General features: G+C 49.9%; 1 protein-coding gene and 1 pseudogene across 1 annotated transcript in view; one reads left to right on the top strand and one right to left on the bottom strand.

Annotated features, from left to right (window-relative positions):
* The first annotated feature begins 392 nt into the window (after window positions 1–392).
* Window positions 393–22,400, top strand: part of LOC110220084 (NACHT, LRR and PYD domains-containing protein 12-like) — a 29,518-nt gene continuing 7,510 nt past the window's right edge. Inside the window, exons 1-7 of the mRNA XM_021003927.2 lie at window positions 393–1,300; window positions 1,920–2,012; window positions 6,979–8,701; window positions 11,440–11,610; window positions 15,515–15,685; window positions 15,786–15,956; window positions 19,203–19,373. Coding sequence (XP_020859586.1) covers window positions 1,015–1,300; window positions 1,920–2,012; window positions 6,979–8,701; window positions 11,440–11,610; window positions 15,515–15,685; window positions 15,786–15,956; window positions 19,203–19,373 — 2,786 coding nt within the window. The 5' untranslated portion in view covers window positions 393–1,014. The remainder of the gene's footprint in view (window positions 1,301–1,919; window positions 2,013–6,978; window positions 8,702–11,439; window positions 11,611–15,514; window positions 15,686–15,785; window positions 15,957–19,202; window positions 19,374–22,400) is intronic.
* On the bottom strand, window positions 21,356–21,827 carry LOC110220109 (small ribosomal subunit protein uS8 pseudogene; annotated as a pseudogene).

Here is a 22,400-nt window from a genome sequence, read left to right as displayed (position 1 = left end):
CCTAGAGTCAGGAGGACCTGAGTTCAAATCACTAACTGTATGACTCTGGGCAAGTCACTTAACCCCAATTGCCACCCCCCACACACACACACACAGACACACACACACACACAAAGACTGAGGAGAAGGCAGAACGTCTGGGAGAAGAGGGTGCAGCAGTGTGCAATGCGAAAGAGAAGAATAAGCAAAGACTGTGGGATTTGGAAAGAGGTCAAAGGAAAATCCTGGGAGCAGGAGGGGGAGGCCACAGAGGGAGGGGGAGGGGAGGGCACATCTCCAATGGCCACACTGGGCCTCCCAGAGCACCCTCCCCCAGACAAAAAAAACATCCCCAGCTTCCCCTTTATAAAAGGAGTCAGTCCCTCAAGTTTTACTAGGACAATAACTGGGCACGTTGGGAGGAGACCCTGCCAGGGAGGAGGTGAAGCACCTTGGGGGCTTTCCTGGCTTTGTCTGCAAACTCCTCGGTGCTTTCAGGGGCTCTCCCTGTCCTCTCTTTGTCTCTCCCTCCAGCTCTCTCTGTTACTGCCTCTGTCCATCTCTCTCCATTTCTCTCTCTCCTCTGCAATCTCCCATTGTTTCTCTAGCTTTTTTGTCTCTTGATCCGCTTCCTTCTATCTTTCTATTTCTCCTTTCTCCATCTCTCTTTTGCAATCTTGCCTTTTCTGTCCCTCTCTCTGTCTCTGCCCATCTCGCTGCTCCTTTCCCCTTTCTCTCTATCTGCCCCTCTCCGTCTCTCTTTTGCTACCTCTGGCTTTTTCTCTGTCCTTCTTTCTTTCCCAGTATCCTGCTCCCCCACCCCCACCCATCCCACTCCATCTGTTTGTCACTGCCCCCACGTCCATGGTGGTATCCCCTGGGTCATCTTCCAGTACCCAGCCAGGTAGTGGGTGACATTGGGGATCCCCTTGACTGATCAGGAAGCCTCCTGTCCTGTCCAAGCCCCTGAGCTCTGGAGCCTTCCTGGGGTCGGAGCCCACGGGCTTCTCCCCACCCTCAGCTCAGCCCCTGCCAATGGGCATGGCAGATGCCATCCTCTGCCTCCTGGCAGCCTATCTGGAAGAGCTGGAGTCTGTCGAGCTGACCAAGTTCAAGATGTACCTGGGCCTGGAGGCCGAGAGGGAGGGGGAGGGGAGAGTGCCCCGGGGCCGAATGGAGAAGGCCGGACCGCTGGACATGGCACAGATCTTGGTGGCGCACTGCGGCCCAGCTGAGGCCTGGGAGCTGGCGCTGCGGGTCTTCAACCGGATCGACAGGAAGGACCTGTGGAAGCGGGGGTGCCAAGAGGCTCTGGTGAGGGGTAAGGATGAAAAGAAAGGTCCCCAGCATGGACTGCCCTAAATCCACCTCTTCACTGGGGGAAGACCTGGGAGGCATTGTGTAATGTCAAACAAACCAGTTCCCTTCTCTGGGCCTGCCTTAGTTTCCCCTTCTGAAAGACTAAGAGATTGAACTCCATGATTTGTGGGGCTCCTTTGAGCTCTTCCAAGGTCTGTTCTGTGGGAACAGGCTTCAACTTGCCCAGCCATGGGTGGGAGCTGCATAGAGATGGCCCAAGGTAGGGAATGAGCTTCCCACCACCAGAGCTATCCAAGAGAACAGACCACCTCTAGGGGTAGTGGGCCCCCATCCCTGAGAGCCTGAAGCTGAGGCTACACACTCATTGTGTGTGTTGTAGTGAGGGTTCTTGTTCAGTGACCGATTGAACCAGGTGGGCAGCCTCTGAGGGCCCTTCCAACTCAGAGTCTATTGAAATGTTTGTTAACTGACAGACTGACTGAATGAAGGAATGAATGAGTCTGCTTGGGTCAAACTGAGTTGAGCCTGGCTGATCCCTGTGGGACCAGGCCACAGCAGGTGACTGAGCCTTTTCCAGTGATAGTGGTCTCCACATAGACACATTTCTTTTCTTATTCCAGATGTCCCACACTCCTTGGAGGTCACTGCGTTGGGCTCCTGTGGCAGAGAGTCCGGATGTTTAGCCAAAGACTTCCCAGGGGTGACAAAGAAAGGTGAGCAGTGAGGACTGTGCAGACCCTGTTCCCCCCAAGCCAGCCAGGTAGGTCCTGTTCCTTTCATAGAGATCTCCCTTCCATGCTCTACCGGTGGCTACCCAATGGCCAACCCATTGTTGTTGGCAAACCTCTATGTTTCAGACCACAATTTGTGTGTTAGTGTCAAGGCTGCCTTGGGAAGTGATCCTCTGCTTCTTGGGCACCTGGCCTTTCATCTGCTGAACCTCAAGAGTGAGAGCATGCCTGGGCTAGACAGATGGGCAGACCAAACCGGCAGCCCTACAAGGGTGGAGAACTTGAGGAGGGACGTGTAAGAGCTTGAGAATGCCTGGCACACAGCGAGCATTCATTTACAGAGCAATCGAAGGTGGCAAAGTGCTTCACAGACATCATCTCCTTTGATGCTCCTGGGAGGTAGGGCTCATTATCCCCATTTTATGGATGAGGAGACTGAGGTACACAAAGGTGAGGTGACTGGTGTCTGAGGTGGACTTTGAACTCAGGTCTTCCTGACTTGCTCCACTCATTGTGCCAGCTAAGGAAGGGCTTTGCCGTCATGTCATGAGGATTGGTTCCAGGAATTGAGCATGTTTAGCCTGAGGAGAAGTCTCAGGAGAGACATGAGAACTTGTTCCAAGATTTGAAGGGTGATCCCCAGGGGCAGAGAAGGGAAGCCTGAAGCTTGGTAGATTTGGTCTTCATCAGCCTGGTCCAACCCCAGCACTGGCTGCCTGTTGGGTAAGGTAATGAGCTCCCTGTCAGCAGAGGCTGCCCCTGAGCAGAGGCTGGAGGACCAGTTCCTTGGTGGAGATGAGGGAGAGAAGCTCATGTTTCAGGGAGGACCCGAGCTCAGTGCCCTCTGAGCTTCCTTTCAGTTAGGAGATTTGAGAAGATGGCACCAGATTGCCAGCCTTGGAGTCAGCTGACAAGGGCTCACCATGATCCCCAAATCTGGGGGGCAGTCACTTAACTTCTGGGGAGCTCCACTTCATTTTCTATAAAATGGGGGTGAAAATGCAGCCTCTCTGTCAGAAGAGCATTGGGTAAAACATACGACGTTCTGTAAAAAGAGAGTCATTGTTAACGTTGTTGGCTAAGCAAGATGGACAGAATGCCCGCAGGAGTCCTTTCAGCTCTGGCCTTCCCTGCCTCCATGTCTCCTTGATTATCCTATGAGGTAGAGAGAATGGGCTTGGGGAGGTGGCCAGCTCCGTGTCGTGGGTGGTCTGGAGATGATCACAAGAGAGACTGGAGCTTACAGGGTGGGACAGCATAAGTGGGGCCAAGAAGCCTTGGGTTCCAATCTCACCTGCAAAATGGGAACAATAGTATCTGTGGTGCCTCCCTCACAGGGTTATCTGGAGACCCTGGAATCTGATAGCTACAGTAGGGGCCCTTCTGGCCCTGAGATTCATGGTGGGAGAGGAGACCTTTACAGAGTTCTCAGGAGACCCCAGGATCTGTTAGGTACGGTAGGTTATAGACATGTACCCTGGGACCCTTCTGGTCCTGGGATTCATGGTGGGTGAGGGGACCCTTACAGGATTATCAGGAGACTCTGGGATCTGATAGCTACAGTAGGTTATAGATGTGTACTTTGGGACCCCTCTGGCCCTGGAATTCGTGGTGGGCAAGGTGACCCTTGCTCCAGGTGAGAGGTAGGACAAGGCGCCCTCTGAGCCCATCCTGCCCTCATGGAGAACTCACCAGTTCTGAGAATGGATGAGTTGTAAAAACAGTTCCCCTTTCTAAAATTGAGCAAAAGACAAGAGGAATTTTGTGGCTTTCTTGGCCCCAGTGTGTGGCCCTAAATTGCAGGGATGGTGGCAGCACAGCAGATCCCTCAGAGATTTGCATGACTTCCTTTTCCTGACTCAGAGCCACCTTCTTTCTAGCTTCCCCTCTCTGGCCTCAGTTTCCTCCCTCATCAAAGGATGCATTCAGACCCACAGATCTAGCTAGAGGGGAGGAGATGCTATCTCATCTTCCTTGACTGCTTCTTACTCCCTGTGCCATCTTGGGCAAATCCTTTTCTTTCTCTGTGCCTCAGTTTCCTCTTCTGTCAAATGAGTTGAACTACATATTCTTCAGGGTCCTTCCAGCGGATCCCAGGATGCATTACTGAAAAGACTAAGTCCCTTTCCTGAGGGCTATCAGGAAGCCATTCACCTCCAGTGCTGGCACTGAAACATCTGGTGGTAACATCTGTTGAAATGTAGAAGGGAATGTTGCAATGGGAAACTCATTTTCAATTCAATTCAGTTCAGCAAGCAGGAGCCTGCAGTTAGCTCTAGGCTGGAGTGGTGATGGAATGAAGATGATGATGATGGAAGAGTGGAGGATCTCAACTGAGTAGAAGGAAGGATTTCTTCACAATCAGAGCTGTCCGAGGGCAGAGGGCTGGCAGGGAGCTTCCTGTCACTGCAAAGTTGCAAACAGATAGTTTGTTAGGATTCTTGTTAGATACAAGTTGTCTCAAAGCCTCTAAGGGTCCTCTCAGCTTGGGGAAGCCCTGATGTAGAGTCCAAATATGCCCAGCAGGCTTTGAAAATATCAATTATGATTGAGCGGCGAGAGGCAGAGTGGATAAGCTGCCCTCTGAGGTCCTGTCCAGCTCTGAGAGGCCCTTCAGACTCCCTGGATTTACTCAGAGAGTCCCAAGAATTAGAAGGAACTTTTGAGGTCAGAGGATGTGTAAGATTATGGATTTAGAGGTAAAGCACCTCAGAGGTTTTAGCATTATAAAACTGATTTAGAGATCAGGAGACCTCAGTGGGCATAGGACTGTAGATTTAGAATAGGAAGGAATCTGAGAAGCCTGCGGGTCTTCCCTTTGCATATATGAATCCCCTTTGTGGCAGAGGCTGTCCAAACATCTGCCCTTTGGTAGCTGGCCCACTGGGGATGAGCCTGTCTGGTCACTAAAAGAAAAGTAGGTCCAGGAGAGTCCCTTGGGTGACACTCATGGTTCAGGTGTAAGACTGGGATGACCCAGCCAGGGGGCATGATTTCAAGGGCTCAAGGAGGAGAACCAGGAGAGATGAGGAACCTCAAAACTCATAGAAATGTGGAGCTAGACACAGGAATTTGCTGGATTTGGAACTGGTTATTTATGTAGATACAGAGTGAGTTACTAAAGATGGTCAGCAAGTCAAAAAGTATTGCTAATGGCTCAGGAAAAAAGAAAGGAGTTCGTGGTCTGATGGGGGAAAGGAAACACAACCGGCTGTGTGTAAACAAGATATGTTCAGGATAAATAGGAAGCAATCATTAGAGAGAAGGCAACAGAACTGAGAGGGATTGGACTTCTTGTGAAAGGAACAGCTGGAAGGCCAGTGGTACTGGATCACAGAGGGAGGGAGAGAAGGCTGGAAAGGTGGGGGGGTAGGTTAGGAGGGACTTTGAATGCCAAAGAGATTTGATTGTAGAGGTGATAGGGAGCCACAGGAGTTTATGGAGCAGGGCAGGTGGAGCTGTGCTTTATGCCCAGGGAGCTGTGTTTGACCCTTTGCTATTTACAGTTTTTCAGTGCCTTTGATAAGGGCAAGGGTGACAAGCTTATTAAATGAGGAGATGACATAAAGCTAGGAGAGGTAGTGCTTGAACACACACACACACACACACACACACACACACACACACACACACACACACACACGAGACAACAATGCCAAGATCCATGATCTTGACCTACCACAGTGAGCCCTGTGCTGACTCCAATAAGGTGGAATTTAATAGGGATCCATCCCAAGTCTGACAACTGGATTCAACCAATCCCCTCCACTAATGCAAGAAGCGGGGCAGAGGTTTGTCTGACCCAGCAGTGACCTAGCAATTGAAGAAACTGGGGGTGTTTTCCTTGGAGAAGAGAAGATTTAGGAGGAACAGTAGAACTGCCTTTGAGTATGTGGAGGAGAGATCTGGCTGTTTCAGTCTAGCCTCAGAGGGCAGCCTGGGGAGCCATGGGGAGAAGGGGAGAGACCCACTGAGGCTAGCTACCAGGAAGAACTCTCCCACAGTTAAGGCTCCAGAGAGGCGGATGGGCTGCTTCTAAGGTAGTGAGTGCCTTCTTATCTTAGGTATTCAAGCAAAGACTGGGTGATGTTTCTCAGGTCCAATAACCTTTGGGTTCAGGTTGGAAAAGGTGGTTACAGAAGTTAAGCAGCTCGGTGGCACAGTGGATAAAGCACTGGGTCTGGAGTCCTGAGCTCAAATCCCGCTTCAGCCACTCACTAGCTGTGTGACCCTGAGCAAGTCACTTAACCTTTATTTGCTTCAGTTTCTTCTATTGTAATTGTTGTTGTTCTGTCATTTTCAGTTGTTTCTGACTCTTCACGACCCCATTTGGGATTTTCTTGGCAGAGATACTGGAGGGGTTGTACATTTCCTTCTCCAGCTCATTTTACAGATGAGAAAACTGAGGCAAGCAGGGTGAAGTGACTTGCCCAGGGTCACACAGCTAGTAGTCTGAGGCCAGATTTGAACTCAGGTCTTCCTAACTCCAAGCCCTTGCTCTATTCACCGCACCACCTAGCTGATCCTTCAACAGTAAAATGGGAGTAATTCTAGTACCTACCTCCAGGGTTGCTGTGAGGAGTTGCCTGACACAGAGTAGGTGCTCTATAAAGGCTTCTTCCTTTTTCTTCCCCCACTCCACCTTCCCTCCTTCCTGCTCTGATCGTATTCTTCCATGTCATTAACAACAAGGAAGGTTAGGAGGTTGTAGTACATAGAAAGCCAGCCTTAGAGCCAGAAGAACTTGCCTTCCAGTCCCACCTCTGACAAACTGTCCGTGTGACTCTTGCTGAGTCACTGCCAGTGGTAGGCAGTTCTCTAGGACCCAGCGGCACTGCGAGCTTTCTCACTTGGATGTTTTCTATCTCAGCAAAGTCACAGGCCCTGTAATTAGCAATAACTCCTTGTGGAATAAATGCCCCATTATCCCTTTGTACCTTTCTGCCAGATCCCCAGGAAACTTACCGAGAACACATCAGGCGCAAATTCCAGTATATTGAGGACAGGAATGCCCGCCTGGGCGAGCTCGTGAACCTCAGCCAGAGATACACGCGACTGCTCCTGGTGAAGGAACACGCCACCCTGAGCAGAGCCCAGCGTGAACTCCTGGCTGTGGGGCGGCAGCACGCCCTGTGCCTGGACCAGCGGGCCAGCCCCATCCAGATCGAGACTCTGTTTGAGCCCGACGAGGAGCGACCAGATGCACCACACACAGTCGTGCTGCAGGGGGCTGCCGGGATTGGGAAGTCCATTCTAGCCCAGAAGGTCATGCTGGACTGGGCCTATGGGCTCCTGTACTCCGGCCGCTTTGATTACCTCTTCTACGTGAACTGCCGAGAGATGAACCAGGTCCGGGAGAGGAGCCTGGAGGATCTGATTTCGGTCTGCTGGCCGGATAGGAACGTGCCCATTTCCAAGATTGTTCGAGTCCCCGAAAGACTCTTGTTCATCATTGACGGCTTCGACGAGCTCCGGGCTTCCTTTCATGATTCCCGAGACTGCGGTTGCATCCAGTGGGTGGAGAGGAAGCCGGTGGAGCAGCTTCTGAGCTGCCTGCTGCGGAGGAAGCTGATTCCGGAGCTGTCCTTGCTGATCACCACCAGACCCAGCACCCTGGAGACCCTCCACCACCTGCTGGAGCACCCCCGGCATGTGGAGATCCTGGGCTTCTCCGAGGCGCAGCGCCAGGAGTATTTCCACAAGTTTTTCCGCCACGAGGAGCAGGCACGGCAGGGCTTCAGCTTGGTGCGCGACCACGAGCCGCTCTTCACCATGTGCTTCGTGCCTATGATGTGCTGGATCGTCTGTACCTGCCTCGAACAGCAGCTGGAGGCGGGCTGGCCCTTCCCCCAGACCTCGAAGACCACCACGGCCGTCTACACGTTCTATCTGCTGAGCCTGCTGCAGCCCAAGCCGAGGAGGCCCCGGGCCCAGCCTCCGCCCAACCTCAGGGGCCTCTGCTCCTTGGCTGCCGCGGGCCTTTGGAGCCAGCAGATCCTCTTTGAGGAGGGGGACCTGCACAGGCACGGCTTGGAGGCGGACGATGTCTCGGCCTTCCTCAACATGAACGTCTTCCATAAAGACATCCACTGTGAGAGATACTACAGCTTCATCCACTTGAGTTTCCAGGAGTTCTTCGCCGCGATGTTCTACGTGCTGGAAGGGGAGCGTGGGGCCCCTCCCGCCGACGTGCTGAGGCTTCTCGACCACTACGTCAAGTCGGAGAGGAGCTACCTGGCTCTCACCGTGCGCTTCCTCTTTGGGCTTCTCAACGAAGAGAGAAGGAGCTCCCTGGAGAAGCAGCTTGGCTGGAAGACGTGTCGGAGGGTGAAGCGCGACCTGCTGCGATGGATCCAGGCCAAGGCGGAGAGCGAAGGCTCCACTCTGCAGCGGGGCGCCCTGGAGATCTTCGAGTGCCTCTACGAGATCCAGGAGGAGGACTTCATCCAGAGAGCGCTGGACCACTTCCAGGTGGTCGTGGTCAGCGACATGGCCACCAAGATGGAGCACATGGTCTCCTCCTCCTGCGTGAGGAACTGCCAGAGCGCTCTCGTGGTCCACCTGTGCAGTGCCACGTTCAGTGCCGACAGTGAAGAAGACACGGAGAGTGAGGACAGATGGGTGTCGGTGTCCGAGGGCCCGGAGCAACCCCAGAAGCAGCCTCCGAAGCTGTGAGTGCTCAACTTACTCATCTGTAAAATGGAAGAGTACGCTAGGTCACCAACTCCCAGAACGTCAGAGCTAGAAGGGATGGTAGAAATCATCTGGCGCAATACCCAACATTGTCCAGGTGGAGAAACTGAGGCCTAGACAGACTTACTGAAGTTGGAATAATGAGTCAGGGGCGGGGCCTGGACTAGGACTTCATAGATGGCCAGAACTGGATGGAGCCTTAGAGATCCTCAAATCCAGTGGGCTCACTTAGCCCAGAGAGGGCGAGACGCTGAGCCAAGGTCACCCAGCAAGTAAGTGATAGTGTTGTATCAGGAAGACTTGGACTGGAAAGAAAATTATATATAATATGTACATAAATATCCATACAATATGTAAATATACTATATGTAGCATAACACATACAGTATAGTCTATATAGTGAACATGGAACATATATGAATATGCAATGCGCGTATATATACACATGCACAAATGCACGTGTACATGCATAGATGTGCGATTATCTGTGCACATGTAAGCTGTCTATCCACATGTTTACCAACATAGAAATAGAAGGTCATTTAACCCCCAAAACAGCCCTGAGAAATAAGTGCTATTATTGTTCCTTTTCCCGGGTTCAGATTCTTCTACACCTCACCTCTCTGGGCCTCAGTTTCCTGCTCTAGAAAACAGGGAAGTTAGACTAGATGATCTCTAATAATAATAATAATAATGAGAATGATAATGACAGCTAACATTAATATAACACTTACCAAGTGCTCAGCACTGTGCTAAGCCATTAACAATTATTATCTCATTTGATAATTCGAGGTAGATGTGATTATTATCCCCATTTTACAGATGGGGAAACTGGGGCATACAGAGGTAAATGACTTGCCCAGGGTTCCACAGCTAGTGTCTGAGGCTACATTTGAACTCAGGTCTTCTTGTCTCCAGTCCCAGTGCTCTGTGCACTGTGGCACCTCCTAGCTGCCTGATCTCTAAGGGTCTTTCCAGCTCTGATATTCTGCGCTTCGGGATGGCTAGGTGTCTTTGACTTGGTCAGTCCCTCTCTCTGAGCCTCTGTTTCCCCATCTGTAACAATAACAGTACCTTACATTTACATAGAACTTTCAGGTCTAGGAGGTATTTAAGCATATTATCTCATTTGGTCTTTGAGAAAGCCCTGGGAGGTAGGCATTATTATACCCATTTTACTGTGAGGAAACTGAGACTCAGAGGAGCACACAGTTTGCTGAAAGTCAAAGGTTAGGAGCAGAATTTAGTCAAGTCTTTCCTGATTGCAAATGTTGCCTGCTTCTGGATGCACTACGGGGAGGTTGGGCTTCTCCTCTCTGGGAGATTCAAACTATAAACTTCACCATCCCATGTTCCCAAGTTCTCTGAAGGCCTTTCCAGCCCCGGCAGTTCATATTTTTATTCTGCATACACAGGAAAATGAGCCTGCTAGCTATTCCCCAGACACAACACTCCATCTCCCACCCCACCCCGTTGCCCAGCCGGTCACCCGTGTCTAAAATGCACACCACCTTCTGCATTAGGTCTCTCTGACCTCAACGTCAGTACTCCTTCCTGTTTGAAATCACTTTTCGTAAAGTCTGTGCTTGTTTTCTGAGGACACACTGTATCTCCCATGAAAACTGTCAACTCCCCAAAGGACTGGTTCACTCCTCTATTTGTATCCAGTCCTAGCACTGGGTCTTCAATAGAATTCTTTTGATTCAGTCCTAATCAACAAGAATTTAAGAAGCACCTGCTGTGTGCCAGGCACTAAGCTGGGCCCTGGTCACACAAATATAAGGAATAAAACAATCTTCACTCCCAAGGAGCCTAATGAGAGAGAGGAGAACTTTATATATAAAGAATAAATATATTGGATTGAACTTTTGATTAACAAGCAACTTCAATTAAGTCCCTTCTCTATGGACCTCAGTTTCCTGCCTTAGCCTCCAACACTTTGTACAATGCCTTGCACAGAGTAGGTGTTTAATCAATGCTAGTTGACTGACTGCGAGAAGGTTGGATTCAGGGATTTGTAAGCATCCTCCTAATTTACAATATGATGTAGAGTTGTCCCTGGAAGGCCATCCCTGAAGCCCCAGTCCAGGTCCTCCTGGGGAGATTGGTTTTAGAGTTCTCCCTATGAGCTTGACTCATGCTCTCCTTGGGTCCAAAGCTGTCCATGGTCCTGTCCTGAAGAGCTTTGAACTTACTGGCCATTGGTGATGTTGCCAAATTTGCCCCAGAGTGAGTCGTCTTTCTGAAGAAGCTGAGAATCATAGACTCATACTGGTAGACAGGACCTCTGAGGTCATCTCATCCAACCCTCACTTGGTACACATGTTCCCTGTGCAGCATTAAATAAACAATAATTCAATACAATGCAATTGCACAATTACAATTGTGAAGTGCGCCCTTTGTATAAATCACAGAGCTGGAAGGGACGTTGAGACATTCTTTGTTCCAGATTCAGTCAGTTGACAAGCATTTGTTAAGTGCTTATGATGTGCAGTGCCCCACGCTAAGCCAAATTCTGGAGTCTCTCCTTCCACAGAGACTTTCAGAACCGGAAGGGACCTCAAAAAAGCATCCAGTCCTCCTCTGAATAGACATCCTAACTAAATCAGCACCGGCAAATGGGTCCTCTTGGTTCCATCTGATGACCTTCCTCAATGGCAAACTGACCACCTCCCCATATAACATGCTCCACTTGGCCTGTCTCTTCTTCCTGTAGGTCAGAGAGAAATGTCCTCCCAGAGGCCTACTGTGAACATCTTGCTGCTGCCCTCAGCACCAACCGGAATCTTATAGAGCTGGTTCTACACCGGAATGCCTTGGGGAACCGAGGAGTGAGACTGCTGTGCCAGGGGCTCAGACACCCCAACTGTCACCTCCAGAACCTTCGGTAAGGACAGACAGGTTCCTTTGCTTAGGACAGCTATCTGGAGCAGCTTCAGGTGAGAGATGGAGAGGGCTGAGAAACTGAGGGCCCTCAAAATTGGCCAGTATCCATGGTGAAGGGGGAGAAGTCTAGACTCTAAGAGTGTGTAGATATGAGCAAAAGCGTTGGGCTGGGACGCAAGCCTGACCCAGCTTCTAGTCTCTTCTTGGGTGATGGTGGGTAGATCACTTCCCCTCTGTAACCATTAGCTTTCTCCTTTGTGAATGACAGTATAAGACTGAATGATCTCCGAGGTCCCTTCCATCTCTGGAAGGGCACAGGTCAGGCACAAATAGTCCATTTGAACATTTAGGGTGGAAATATCTCTAGATTTGCCCATCTTACATCACCTTTTTGCTACTGTGATTCTGCTTTGCTCATAAAGCACGGAGCTCTTCTTTGATGAAGGTACACCATGCTCAACAGGCCAGTGCCTCCCATGTCTCACAAATGATTCCAAAGATCTTCAGAGAGACTTTGAGAGTGGCCTTGTGTCACTTCTTTTGACCTCAGTGTGAGCATTTGTCTTGTGTGAGTTCTCCATAATACAGTTTTAGGCAAATGTACATTTGGCATTTGAACCACGTGAACAGCTCATTGGAGTTACACTCTCTACAGCAGGGTTTGAATGTTGGGCAGTTCAGCTTGAGAAAGGACTTCAGTGTCCAGTACCTTCTCTTGCCAGGTGATCTTCAGAATCTTCCTAAGACAATTGGAATGGAATCGATCCAGTTTCCTGGCATTTGCTGGCACCCTGTCCAGGTTTCACAGGCATACAAAAATGAGGTCAGCACAGCACCTCTGCAGTCCTTTCGTTTGGTAGGCAGCCTAACCTTCCTAACGTCAGGCAAAACCACACTACATCAGAGGTCTTGAGAGCACATGAATATGCCTTTGGCTATCTGAAGGCGTTCAGGGGGCAGGGGGTGGGAGGTGGGAGGGGATTAGAATTGTTTTGCTTGATTCCTGAAGAGAAACTAAGGAGGAGGAGCAGGAGAGGCAGGTTCTGCTTCAAAACAATAAGAAAGTTCAGGGACTGTGAGAGCTGTCCAGCAGTGCGACAGGAGGTGGGAAGGTCTCCATCACTGGTGGTCTACATGCCGACGCTGGATCCCTGTGTTCCAAAAGTTATCAGTGGGATCCCTGTTCATTTCAAGACTGAGCTAAATAACCTCCGGAGCCTCTTTCAGCTTGGAGTCTGTTCCTCACGATTTCAACGAAGCGCCAATTAAGCTCAAGCAACTTTTATCCGGCACCAGTGGAGGGTGATCCATGCTCTTCTTGGTCCAGGGAGAGAAACAGGCCAGATAATACCTGCTTGCTCCCCACCCTCCCTGCCCCCAGGCTAGTGGGGGATATGACACCCCCAGAGGGACCTCTCTTCCTTAATAATTCATGCAAAATCCACGCGATAGATCCATATAGGAGGACTGAGTGGGGAAACTCATTGACTGAGAGGATCCAGAAGAGGGAGGAAGTGGTGTTTGTGTTGTTCTTTAAAGGGTGGGTAGTGATCCATAAGCTGAAGAGAGGAAAGGTGGGAGGGGGACTCCAGGAATGGGGAACAACGTGAGTAAACATGTGGAAGCAGAACAATAGGGGGCGTACCTGGGGAATAGCAAGTTATCTGCTCTGGCTGGAGTTAAATAGGCGGGAAGGGGATGCATGTGAGATGGGACTGAAGTTAGACTAATACGAGAGAAGCTTGAGCTTTGGTCAATGAGCAAATGGAAGGTATTTGAACAGGTGAGACGCGGCCAGATCCGTGCATAAAAAACAACTTCTCTTTCAGTGTGTGAAAAATGGACTGGGAAAGAGTGAGGGGAAAACCCTTTTGAGAGGCTGTTGTCAGGGCATTTGATAAAGAGGGACTGGACTATGGTGGTGGCCATGGGATAAGAGGGAAGGAGATACATGCAAAATAGCTGGTGGAAACAACTGCATGGATCTGAGAGATAAGAGAGGGGAGAAAGCCAGAGGCAACCCCAAGATTTCAAATGTAAGCAAGCAGTAAGTAGATGAACAGCGGCACCACGCACAGGAGTTTGGCTAGCAGGATGAGAAAGAGGTTGTTGAAGAGAGATGGTGCTCCATGAGCCCATCACTCTCAGAGCATTCAAGGGGAGTTATTCCATTTCATATCTGTCAGGCATAAATCAAGTCTACCTGGGGTCAAATGGACCCTAGAGTGCTGGAGGTCCAAGCTGACTCTCTACTCCGGTCTAATGACATACCCTTAGTTATGGCAGAAAGGAAATGGCATGGGATGATGGAAAGAATGGTGATACCTTGGCAGCGAGGAGACTGAGAGTCACCTTGCACTGTGACAAAGCCAAGTGACCTTCAAAAAGCCCTTTCCCCTCTGTAGTTCTCAGTTTCTGCTTCTGGAAAATGGGTCTAATTTTTTACTGACATCTGAAGGGGGCTTCAACATGAGGCCAGGTATCTCCCCTCTTTTCTCCACTCTCAGGCTACCCTGCTTCAGGCCCTCATGTCCCCTGGACAACTACTTCAGGCTTCCAGCTGATCTCCTTACTTCCAGCCTCTCTCTTTTCTCATCTATACTCTATATGGCATCCAAAATAATTCTTCTAAGGCCCAGATCTGAGCATGCACTTGCCTGCTCAGAATCCTTCAGTGGCCACTGAATATTGGGACCCTGCCCATCCTTTCTTAACCAATTTATTTCTCATTACTCACTCTCATCCAATCTGGGTTCCAGCCTGTCTGGCCTATGAAATGTTCCCCGAGCTTGGCTTGCAGCTTCCGTCTTTGTGCCTTTCCCCATTCTGGAATGCACTCACACTTCATCCCTGACTCTCAGAATTCTTGTCTTTCTCCTGTGTGAAGCCTTTGTCCGTTCCTGATCTCTCTGTCCCCAGATTACCTCGTATTTACTTATTTCACTCATATCGAGGCAGTTGGCTGTCATCCTTTGTGCTTGAAGGGACCGAAATGACACCACTATGTCAGGGTCAAGGTACAGCATGCTATGTAGTGGAGAGAGAACTGGCCTTGGCTCCAGGCAGAGTCCGGTGAGTTTCAGCTCCTCTTGTGACGCGTCCTGCCAGCAGATGTAACAAGGTAGTGAAGCTGGGGAGATCTGAGTTCAAATCCTGCCTTAGCAGTGTGACCCTGGCCAAGCCACTTCAATGTCTGTCTGCCTCAGTTTCCTCAACTTTAAAGTAGTAATAATAATAGCACCTCCCTCCCAGAGTTGTTGTGATATCAAATAAAATCATGTATGTAAAGTGTATGTAAAGCTACAACCCCAGCTATTATACTGGCTGTGTCCTCCTGGTCAAGTCACCTCACCTCTCCACACTCTGGGAAAACGTGCAAGCTTTGAAGACTTTCAGTGGCGGGGAAGGTGTTGACATGCTTTAGCAGAGAAGTTTCTTTGTCTGGGAGTTCCCTAAGTCAATGACTCTACAGGGCTGGTCTCTAACTTATCCACGCACCCTTTGGAGCCCTGTAGTTGATGTTGAATCCTGAGTGACCTGAACACAGCAGGTGATTAATAAATGCTTGCGGAGATTAAGGCAAGTATGGCCAGGGCTCCAACCATGGGTGGTGCCTGCTTCAGATGCCTGCTTTGCCTTTATGGTCCGGCTACTTCTGAGCTATCTACTATAGCACAGATGTCTACACTGGATGGGAAGGTGGAGGGGATCCCAGCACTGAGATTACTTGTTTTTTAAGGGACTCCTTCAAGGAAGGAGAGGGTAGAGTAAATGGCCTCAGAAGTACTTTCTCCCTCTGACAGTTTCCGAGTCTCTGAGAGTGGGCGCCAGTGAAGGATGCTGATGTAGTTTCTTCTGCACTCCCTCCGGTTCGCTCCCTCTCCCCACCCCCCTTCCTCCTCTAGGCTGAAGCAATGTCGAATCTCTAGTGCTGCCTGCCAAGACATCGCCTCGGCTCTCAGGACCAATCAGAATTTAACCCGGCTGGACCTGAGCAGGAACATGCTGGGTGCCACAGGCCTGAAGCCGCTGTGTGAGGCCCTCCAGCAGCCCGCCTGCCACCTCCAGATGCTGCAGTAAGCCACTCCCGGAGGGACGAGGAGGGGGCGGGGGACAGCAGGGGCCCCTTCCTCGTCCGCTTCCTGGCTCCTCAGCGCCTCTCTCTCTCCTGGCCAGGTTGAGGCGGTGTCAGGTGGATGCGGCGGCGTGTCAGGAGCTCTCCAAAGTGCTGGGCACCAGCCAGCACTTGACGGAGCTGGATCTGACAGGCAATGCCCTGGGGGATTTGGGGCTGCAACACCTGTGTCCTGGGCTGAGCCATCCTGCCTGTAAGCTGCAGACGCTGTGGTGAGTCCTGGCTTCCACCCAGGAAGGAATGCCCGCAATGGTGGTGCCAGGCAGACAGCCAAGAGACAAGCGCTTACTGACCTAGGCAGCTTGATGCTGGGCTTGCAGCCTGGGGCTTGGAGTCAGGAAGACCTGACTCTGCGAGAACTTACTAGCTGTGTGTTCCTGGGCAAATCACTTGCCCTCTCTACACCTTGGTGTCCTCATCTATAAAACAGAGATTATAATAACACCTGCCTCCCAGGTTGTGGTGAGGATCAGCTGAGATAATATAGGTAATCGTGCAAACCTTAAAGCACTCTGTCAACATTAACTATTGGACACTCACTGGCTAGTAAGCACTGAGCCAAGGTACTCCATCTGTCTGAGCCTCAGTCTTCTTGTCTCTACAATGGAGAGACTGCATGGCTGCCTGCATAGAGGTGCTGGGAGGAAAGGGTTGTGTAAACCTTGAAATGCTACAGAAGCAAGCCTTCTTAGAGGAGGGTGTGGTGAAGTGGAAGTGTGCTGGCTTTGGAGTCCAGAGCCCTGGCAGTTCAGGGCCCCTGCTCTACCCCTGATGAGGCAATCCTGCTGCTTCTCTGGGTCTCAGCTTCATCTGTAATGGAAGGCAACAGAGCCCAGTGACCAGTAAGGGCTGCTCTAGCTCTGACATTCTGACACTGTGTGATTCTGGAGGATGCTTGGGCCTCTCAGCCATAATTGACTTTCTGTGACAGCTATGGGTTTCTTTTCTTTTCTAGGCAATGGGGTTAAGTGACTTGCCCAGGGTCACACAGCTAGTGAGTGTCAAGCATCTGAGGCCGGATTTGAACTCAGGTCCTCCTGACTCCAGGGCCAGTGCTCTGTCCACTCTGCCAACCAGCTGCCCTTCTATTGGTTTCTTTTCTAGGAAGATGGTGCCATCTTGGCCATTAGTTCCTGGACTGACCTTGGGCAGCTCAGGGAACCTCACTGGGTGTCACTTTCTCTATCTGCTCCCCTCAGGCTACCCCTCCCTAATCCTTGCCCCTGTTCTGCAACCTCCTGTCTTCCTAGAATGTCCCCCTTTGCCTCCTGCCTCTTGTCCTCAACCTCACCACCTCAGGGCCTGGGTCTTGCTGATCTCTGAGGCAAATCACTGAGTTACCATATTGGAGAGGCAGAAGGAATTCAGAGAGCATCCTGTTAAGATCATCCCCCCTTGAACACACCTGACAAGCTGCCAGAGCAATTTCTCCTTCAGTGCGGTTCTGACCATGTTACTCCTCTCTCAGCCAACTACCCTGGCTCCATATTACCGCTTGGATCAAATTCACACACTTCTGTTTGGCAGTCCCAGCCTGGCCCAACCTACCTTTCCTCTCTTTTGAACAGTACTCCCATTCAAAAACTCTGTGGTCCAGGTAAACTGGCCATCTTCCTGTTCTTCAAACAGAACTCTCTGTCTCCCATCCCCAGGCTTTCGTACTGGCTGTCTCTGTGCCTAGAATCTCTTCCTTCCTCACTTCCACCCCTTAGAACCCCAAATGTTCTTGTGAATTCAGCCCGAGCGCCACTTTCTTTCTACATAAGCTTTGTTAGATGCGGGTGCCTTTCCTCCCCAAATCACCCCCTGTTTATTTTCTATCTACCTCTATAAATACATGCTTCCCCTGACAGAGAGGATATAGACTCATGTTTATATTCTAAAATGACAGAATCTCAAGTTTTCTTTATAGACTTCATATTCTGACCTACTGTAATATCCCCCGTGGTCTCTCACTCCCAGACCTTCCACTCTCCTACCCAGCCTCTACCCTGCTACTAAAATAATCTTCCTCCGGCACAGACGTGCCTGCCTCACTCCCTACTCTAAAATCTTGACTACCGCCCTGCTTCATCTCGGATAAAATGGAAGCTCCTCCTCCTGGCACTGAAGGGTTCTGACACCCAGACTCCCTCACCTTTCCAGCAATTCCACATTCTCACCCAACGGTCTCCTCGATGCTCCAGGTCTGTGATCAGTCACAACTTTCATTTTCTGAAGCCCTAGAGACGGGAAATAACCAGCCCACAGTGGTAATAGTGAATCTGGGATTGGGACCTAGGTCCTCCACCCTCAAATCCAGTGCTCTTCCCCTGGTTCCAAGCCCCTTCCCTTCCACTCTATCTCCTGCCCCGGTGTTTGCATACATGCCCAGAAGGCATCGCTTCCTTCTCTCTGGCTTTGCAGATCCCTGCTTGACTTCAAAGCTCAGTTTAGGTACTGCCTCCTGCAGGAAGCCTTCCCTGACTGCCCTTGCATCAGGGCCTTCTACTGTCTCGATTTTCCTGATTTGTTCACAGGTTGTAGGCTCCCAGACTCATAGTTTTAGGGGTCATTGAGTCTGCTCATTTTGCAGATGAGGAAAGTGAGACCCAGAGAGGGGAAGGGACTTGGGGGTGGAGAAGTGCCATAATTCCATATCAAAGGCCCTGGATTTGAAGTCAGAAGACACGGGTTCAAAGGCTGGCCCTGCAGTTCATTATCTGTGTGACTCTGGAATTCTGACCCTCAGCTTCCTTATCTGTAAAATAAGGCTGGAATAGATGATCTCCACAATTCTTTCCAGATCTAAGTAGATTATCAGAACCCTCCAAATCTGGCCCTGCTGCAGAGGGCTAGGGCCTCAAAGGGGACATTCCGGACCCACAGGAGAGCATGAGGCAAACCCTGGAGGCAGCAGAAAGCAGGGGGCATTGTGGGGCCATGTAAGATAGCTGGAAGGTAGGACATATAGAAGGAACAGTAATAAATGAAAGGTGTACCCACTGGGAGAGGGCCTCGAATGTCAAACAAAAAGAGTTTAAACCTTACTCAAGACAAAATTAGAAAGTACTGAAGATTTCTGCCCAGAGGAGGGACATGAGCAGATGATTCTGGGAGGAGTGAGGAATGGAGAGGAGGAGGGAGAACTAGAGGTGACATGACTGCAGAGTCAGGGCTCTGCCTTCCTGGTGACAGTTCCAGTACTAAGAAGGTTAGGTCCAAAGAGGATGGATAGCAAGTTCCCAACATCTGAAGGATGCAAGGACAGAGGGTTAGAAGATGGTTGCGGGGAGTACTGCATTTAGGTGCTGGTGGCCCATCCAGGTAGGGATGTCCTGTAAGCAGCTGGAGATGTGGAGACGGGAGTCATCTGCATAGGTGGCTGTGGGAGTGAATAGGACCACCACAGAAGGGTGGGGGAGAAGGGAAGGACCACGCAAGGAACCTGGCAGCCAAAGCTTCAGGGCTTCTTCTAGGTTAAAGATCTGCCACCTGACACCCTCTGCCTGTCAGAATCTGTCCTCGGTCCTCAGCACCAACCAGAACCTGACCGAACTGGACCTCAGTTTAAATGACCTGGGAGACCTGGGGGTGAAATCACTCTGTGAGGGCCTCTGCCATTCCAAGAGCCAGCTGCAGACACTTCGGTGAGTATCTGCCATTTCATTCTGGAGAAGTCCCATCGGCCACTTTGTGTCAGACTTTCAGAGTAGAAAAGGGGCCAACCCTCCCACCATCTCCCTCCAGGCTAGAGTGTTTCCTACCACAGGGAAACTCGGCATTAGAACCAATCATTGAACTCTAAATCCAAGCCCAGTGCCTTTCCATTCTACCGTGCCTTGAAGGGTCTGACATCCACAACCATGCTCTGCTTTGGGGTTGGCCCACCTGGGCACTGTCTTCCCAAAAGGGGCAGAGTTCAGACCACACTTGGCTCAAGAACAAATCAGCACAGCAGGATTACTGGGATCTACCCTGCCAAGGGTTCCCCACGCAAACCCTCTCAGCTCAGAGCCCAATACACTCGAGCTTTCCTGACTCTAAATATAATAAGGTATCCACTGTACCATGCTGCCGCTGGGTAATGTGCCAAAACCTAGCTATAGCCACCACATGTCCCTTTATTGTCATGTAGGTAATTTGGATTCCTCAGAGCCTGTGGTGTTCCATAATGTCAACAAGATGGGTTTTTGTTTCGGGGAGTTTGGGGGTATTGAAAGCCCCATGAGAGCTCCCGCAGGCCGAAGGAAGAATAATGGTGCAGTGGGAAGAGCCCAGTGTTTGAGCAGCATACTCCAGATCCACATCTCTCAGCCACCCAGAGCATGGCTCATCCTGCTATGTCCGTGGTCATCTCCCCTGAGAATGAGTGTAGGAATCATCTCCTACTGAGAAATAAGTGCCCAGATCCAGCAGCTCTGATACTCATGAAATGCCCGTCAAACCTTGGAACATCTGTCTCAGGATCCCAGTTCAGTCCAGGGAAAGAAATACAAGGCAGAAGAGGCAGCCAGGGACTTGCTGTTTCTTGCACAAGACACTCCGTCTCCCAACTGCAGGCATTTTCATTGGCTATTTCAATTGTCTGGAGCTCCCTCTTGTTTCAGCTCTGCTGCCTGCCTTCTCTGGCTTCCTTTATGTCCCAGATGAAGTCCTACCTTCTGCAAGAAGCCTTTCCTCCTTAATATAAGTGCCTTGCCCCAGAAGTTTAGCTCTAGTTTACCTTGACTATATGCAGCTTGGTCATTGTTGGTTATAAATATTGGTTTGCATATTGTGGCCCCCATCAGACTGGGAACTTCTTGAGAGTAAGGATTCTCCTTTTCTTCCACTTTGTATCCCCAGCACCTAGCACATAGTAGGTGCTTAACGAATGCTTGTTGTCTTGACTTAATTAGAATTTACTATTTGCTGAGTGCTATGCTATGGACTGCTGGAGGCACAGAGTTTCGATAAGGCCAATCTCAGCCTTATTAATATACACTTGGTGACTGACACCATCTGTACTCTCACTGCCTTTAAGCCCCAGCCTTCAGAAGCCTTAGCAGAGAAGTCTGGATTCTTTCTGTTGGTAACAATTTTGTCCACTCGGATCATCACAAGTGGATAGAATCTATCAATCGATACATGGAATTAACCATTTAATCAACAGTTAAACTCCTACAACTATGATCAATACAAGGACCAATCATACAGAGGATTAATGATGACACATGTTACCCACTTCCTGATAGGAGGTGATGCAGTTAAGATAAGATGCAGAATTTTGAGGCATTTTTTTTGACATGGCCAAAATGTGGGAATTGATTTTTTTTTTCAGCCAAAGACGAGGTTTATTAGAACATCTGTCATATTGGACAGACTCTTAAGGAGTCCGAACATTAGTGAGCTATTGGCTAGATTATGAGAATCTGAGCACCTTAATGGAGACAAGATGTACCTTATATACAGAAAGACTGTGGGAGGAATCTAGAAGTGGACAGGTAGTTTGGGGTGACTGGAGGGAGGCATCTAAGAAGATCTGGATGGGAGTGGCCAGGGGAATTGATTTTTCTCAACACTACAGTTTGTAATGGGTCTTATTTTTCTTGCTTTTTCAATGGAGGGATGAGGAGATGGAAGGGAGAGAAATAGGAGATGAAAATAAAATTGAATTTTCTTTTTTTTTTCCATTGGAGCATTTTCATTTGAATGTATGTTTTACACCCTCAGAAATAGAATCCCAGGATTTTTCCTCCTGTGTGTTTTCGTCTTGCTTCCTCATGGTCCATGATGCCAGCTGAGGTGGTAAGCACAATGAACCCAAACTGACAGGATGGTAGCAGATTATTCTGCCACTCTTCCAGATCTTTCAATTGAACATCAAATCTGGGGCTGATTACACCACACTTGTTTAATCTGCCCTTGAGGTTCACAACAATTTTTCCTGCTCTGTGATCATCAATGATCTCAAATTCGCCAATGTAAGCATGCTTCATCATCACAGTTAAGAACTGGACAATTACTTCAGAGCGTGGCCTAATGAGAACCTGGCATTTTCCTCACTTTTCTGCATCGTTGATGCTTTTGAGAGCATCTGCCAGGACGTTCATGTGCACCATGGTGGCAGTGCTGCAAGATGGCAGAAAGAGAAAATTGAATCTTCAAAAACAGTTGCACCCCCACTGCGTGCCAGGCACTGGGCCATGAGCCTGGGGTACGAGGCCAAAGAATGAGATGAGTCATCAGATTTGAAGATTCCTGGGGAGCTGTCACCTCCTGGTCACAGCCTCCTCACTCCTTGAGGGACAGCTGACCCTTCTGGTCTTGTCAGGTTGGCAAAACTTTTCTTGTGCCCTGAAGAGGAGGTGCCAACAACCACTACTTGTTTATTCTTCCTCTGACCCTCATTGGATGACTCGGGATGTGCTGTGTCTAATTGCTCCTTGGAGGATAAGGAGCTGCTTCCTGCTCAGAGAGCACATCTGTCTGTTACTTGGGTTGCAGGGCCCTTCTTCCCTTTCTCTTCTGCATTGTACGCTTGTAGCTCCCAAGCTCCTTTACAAGGGTCATGGATTCCCACTCGTCCCTTCAGATCCTTTTTCTTCTCTGTTTTAATATTGAAATCCTTCTTTCATGTTTTCTTTTTTAAAAAGGAATACTACCTTCTCCCTGATAACCTGGGGCTTGAGATG

This window comes from Phascolarctos cinereus, unplaced genomic scaffold (assembly GCF_003287225.1).
Source record: "Phascolarctos cinereus isolate Bilbo 61053 unplaced genomic scaffold, phaCin_HiC Scaffold_726;HRSCAF=1367, whole genome shotgun sequence".
NCBI classification, from domain to species: domain Eukaryota; kingdom Metazoa; phylum Chordata; class Mammalia; order Diprotodontia; family Phascolarctidae; genus Phascolarctos; species Phascolarctos cinereus.
This window is presented reverse-complemented; position numbering and strand designations above follow the sequence as displayed.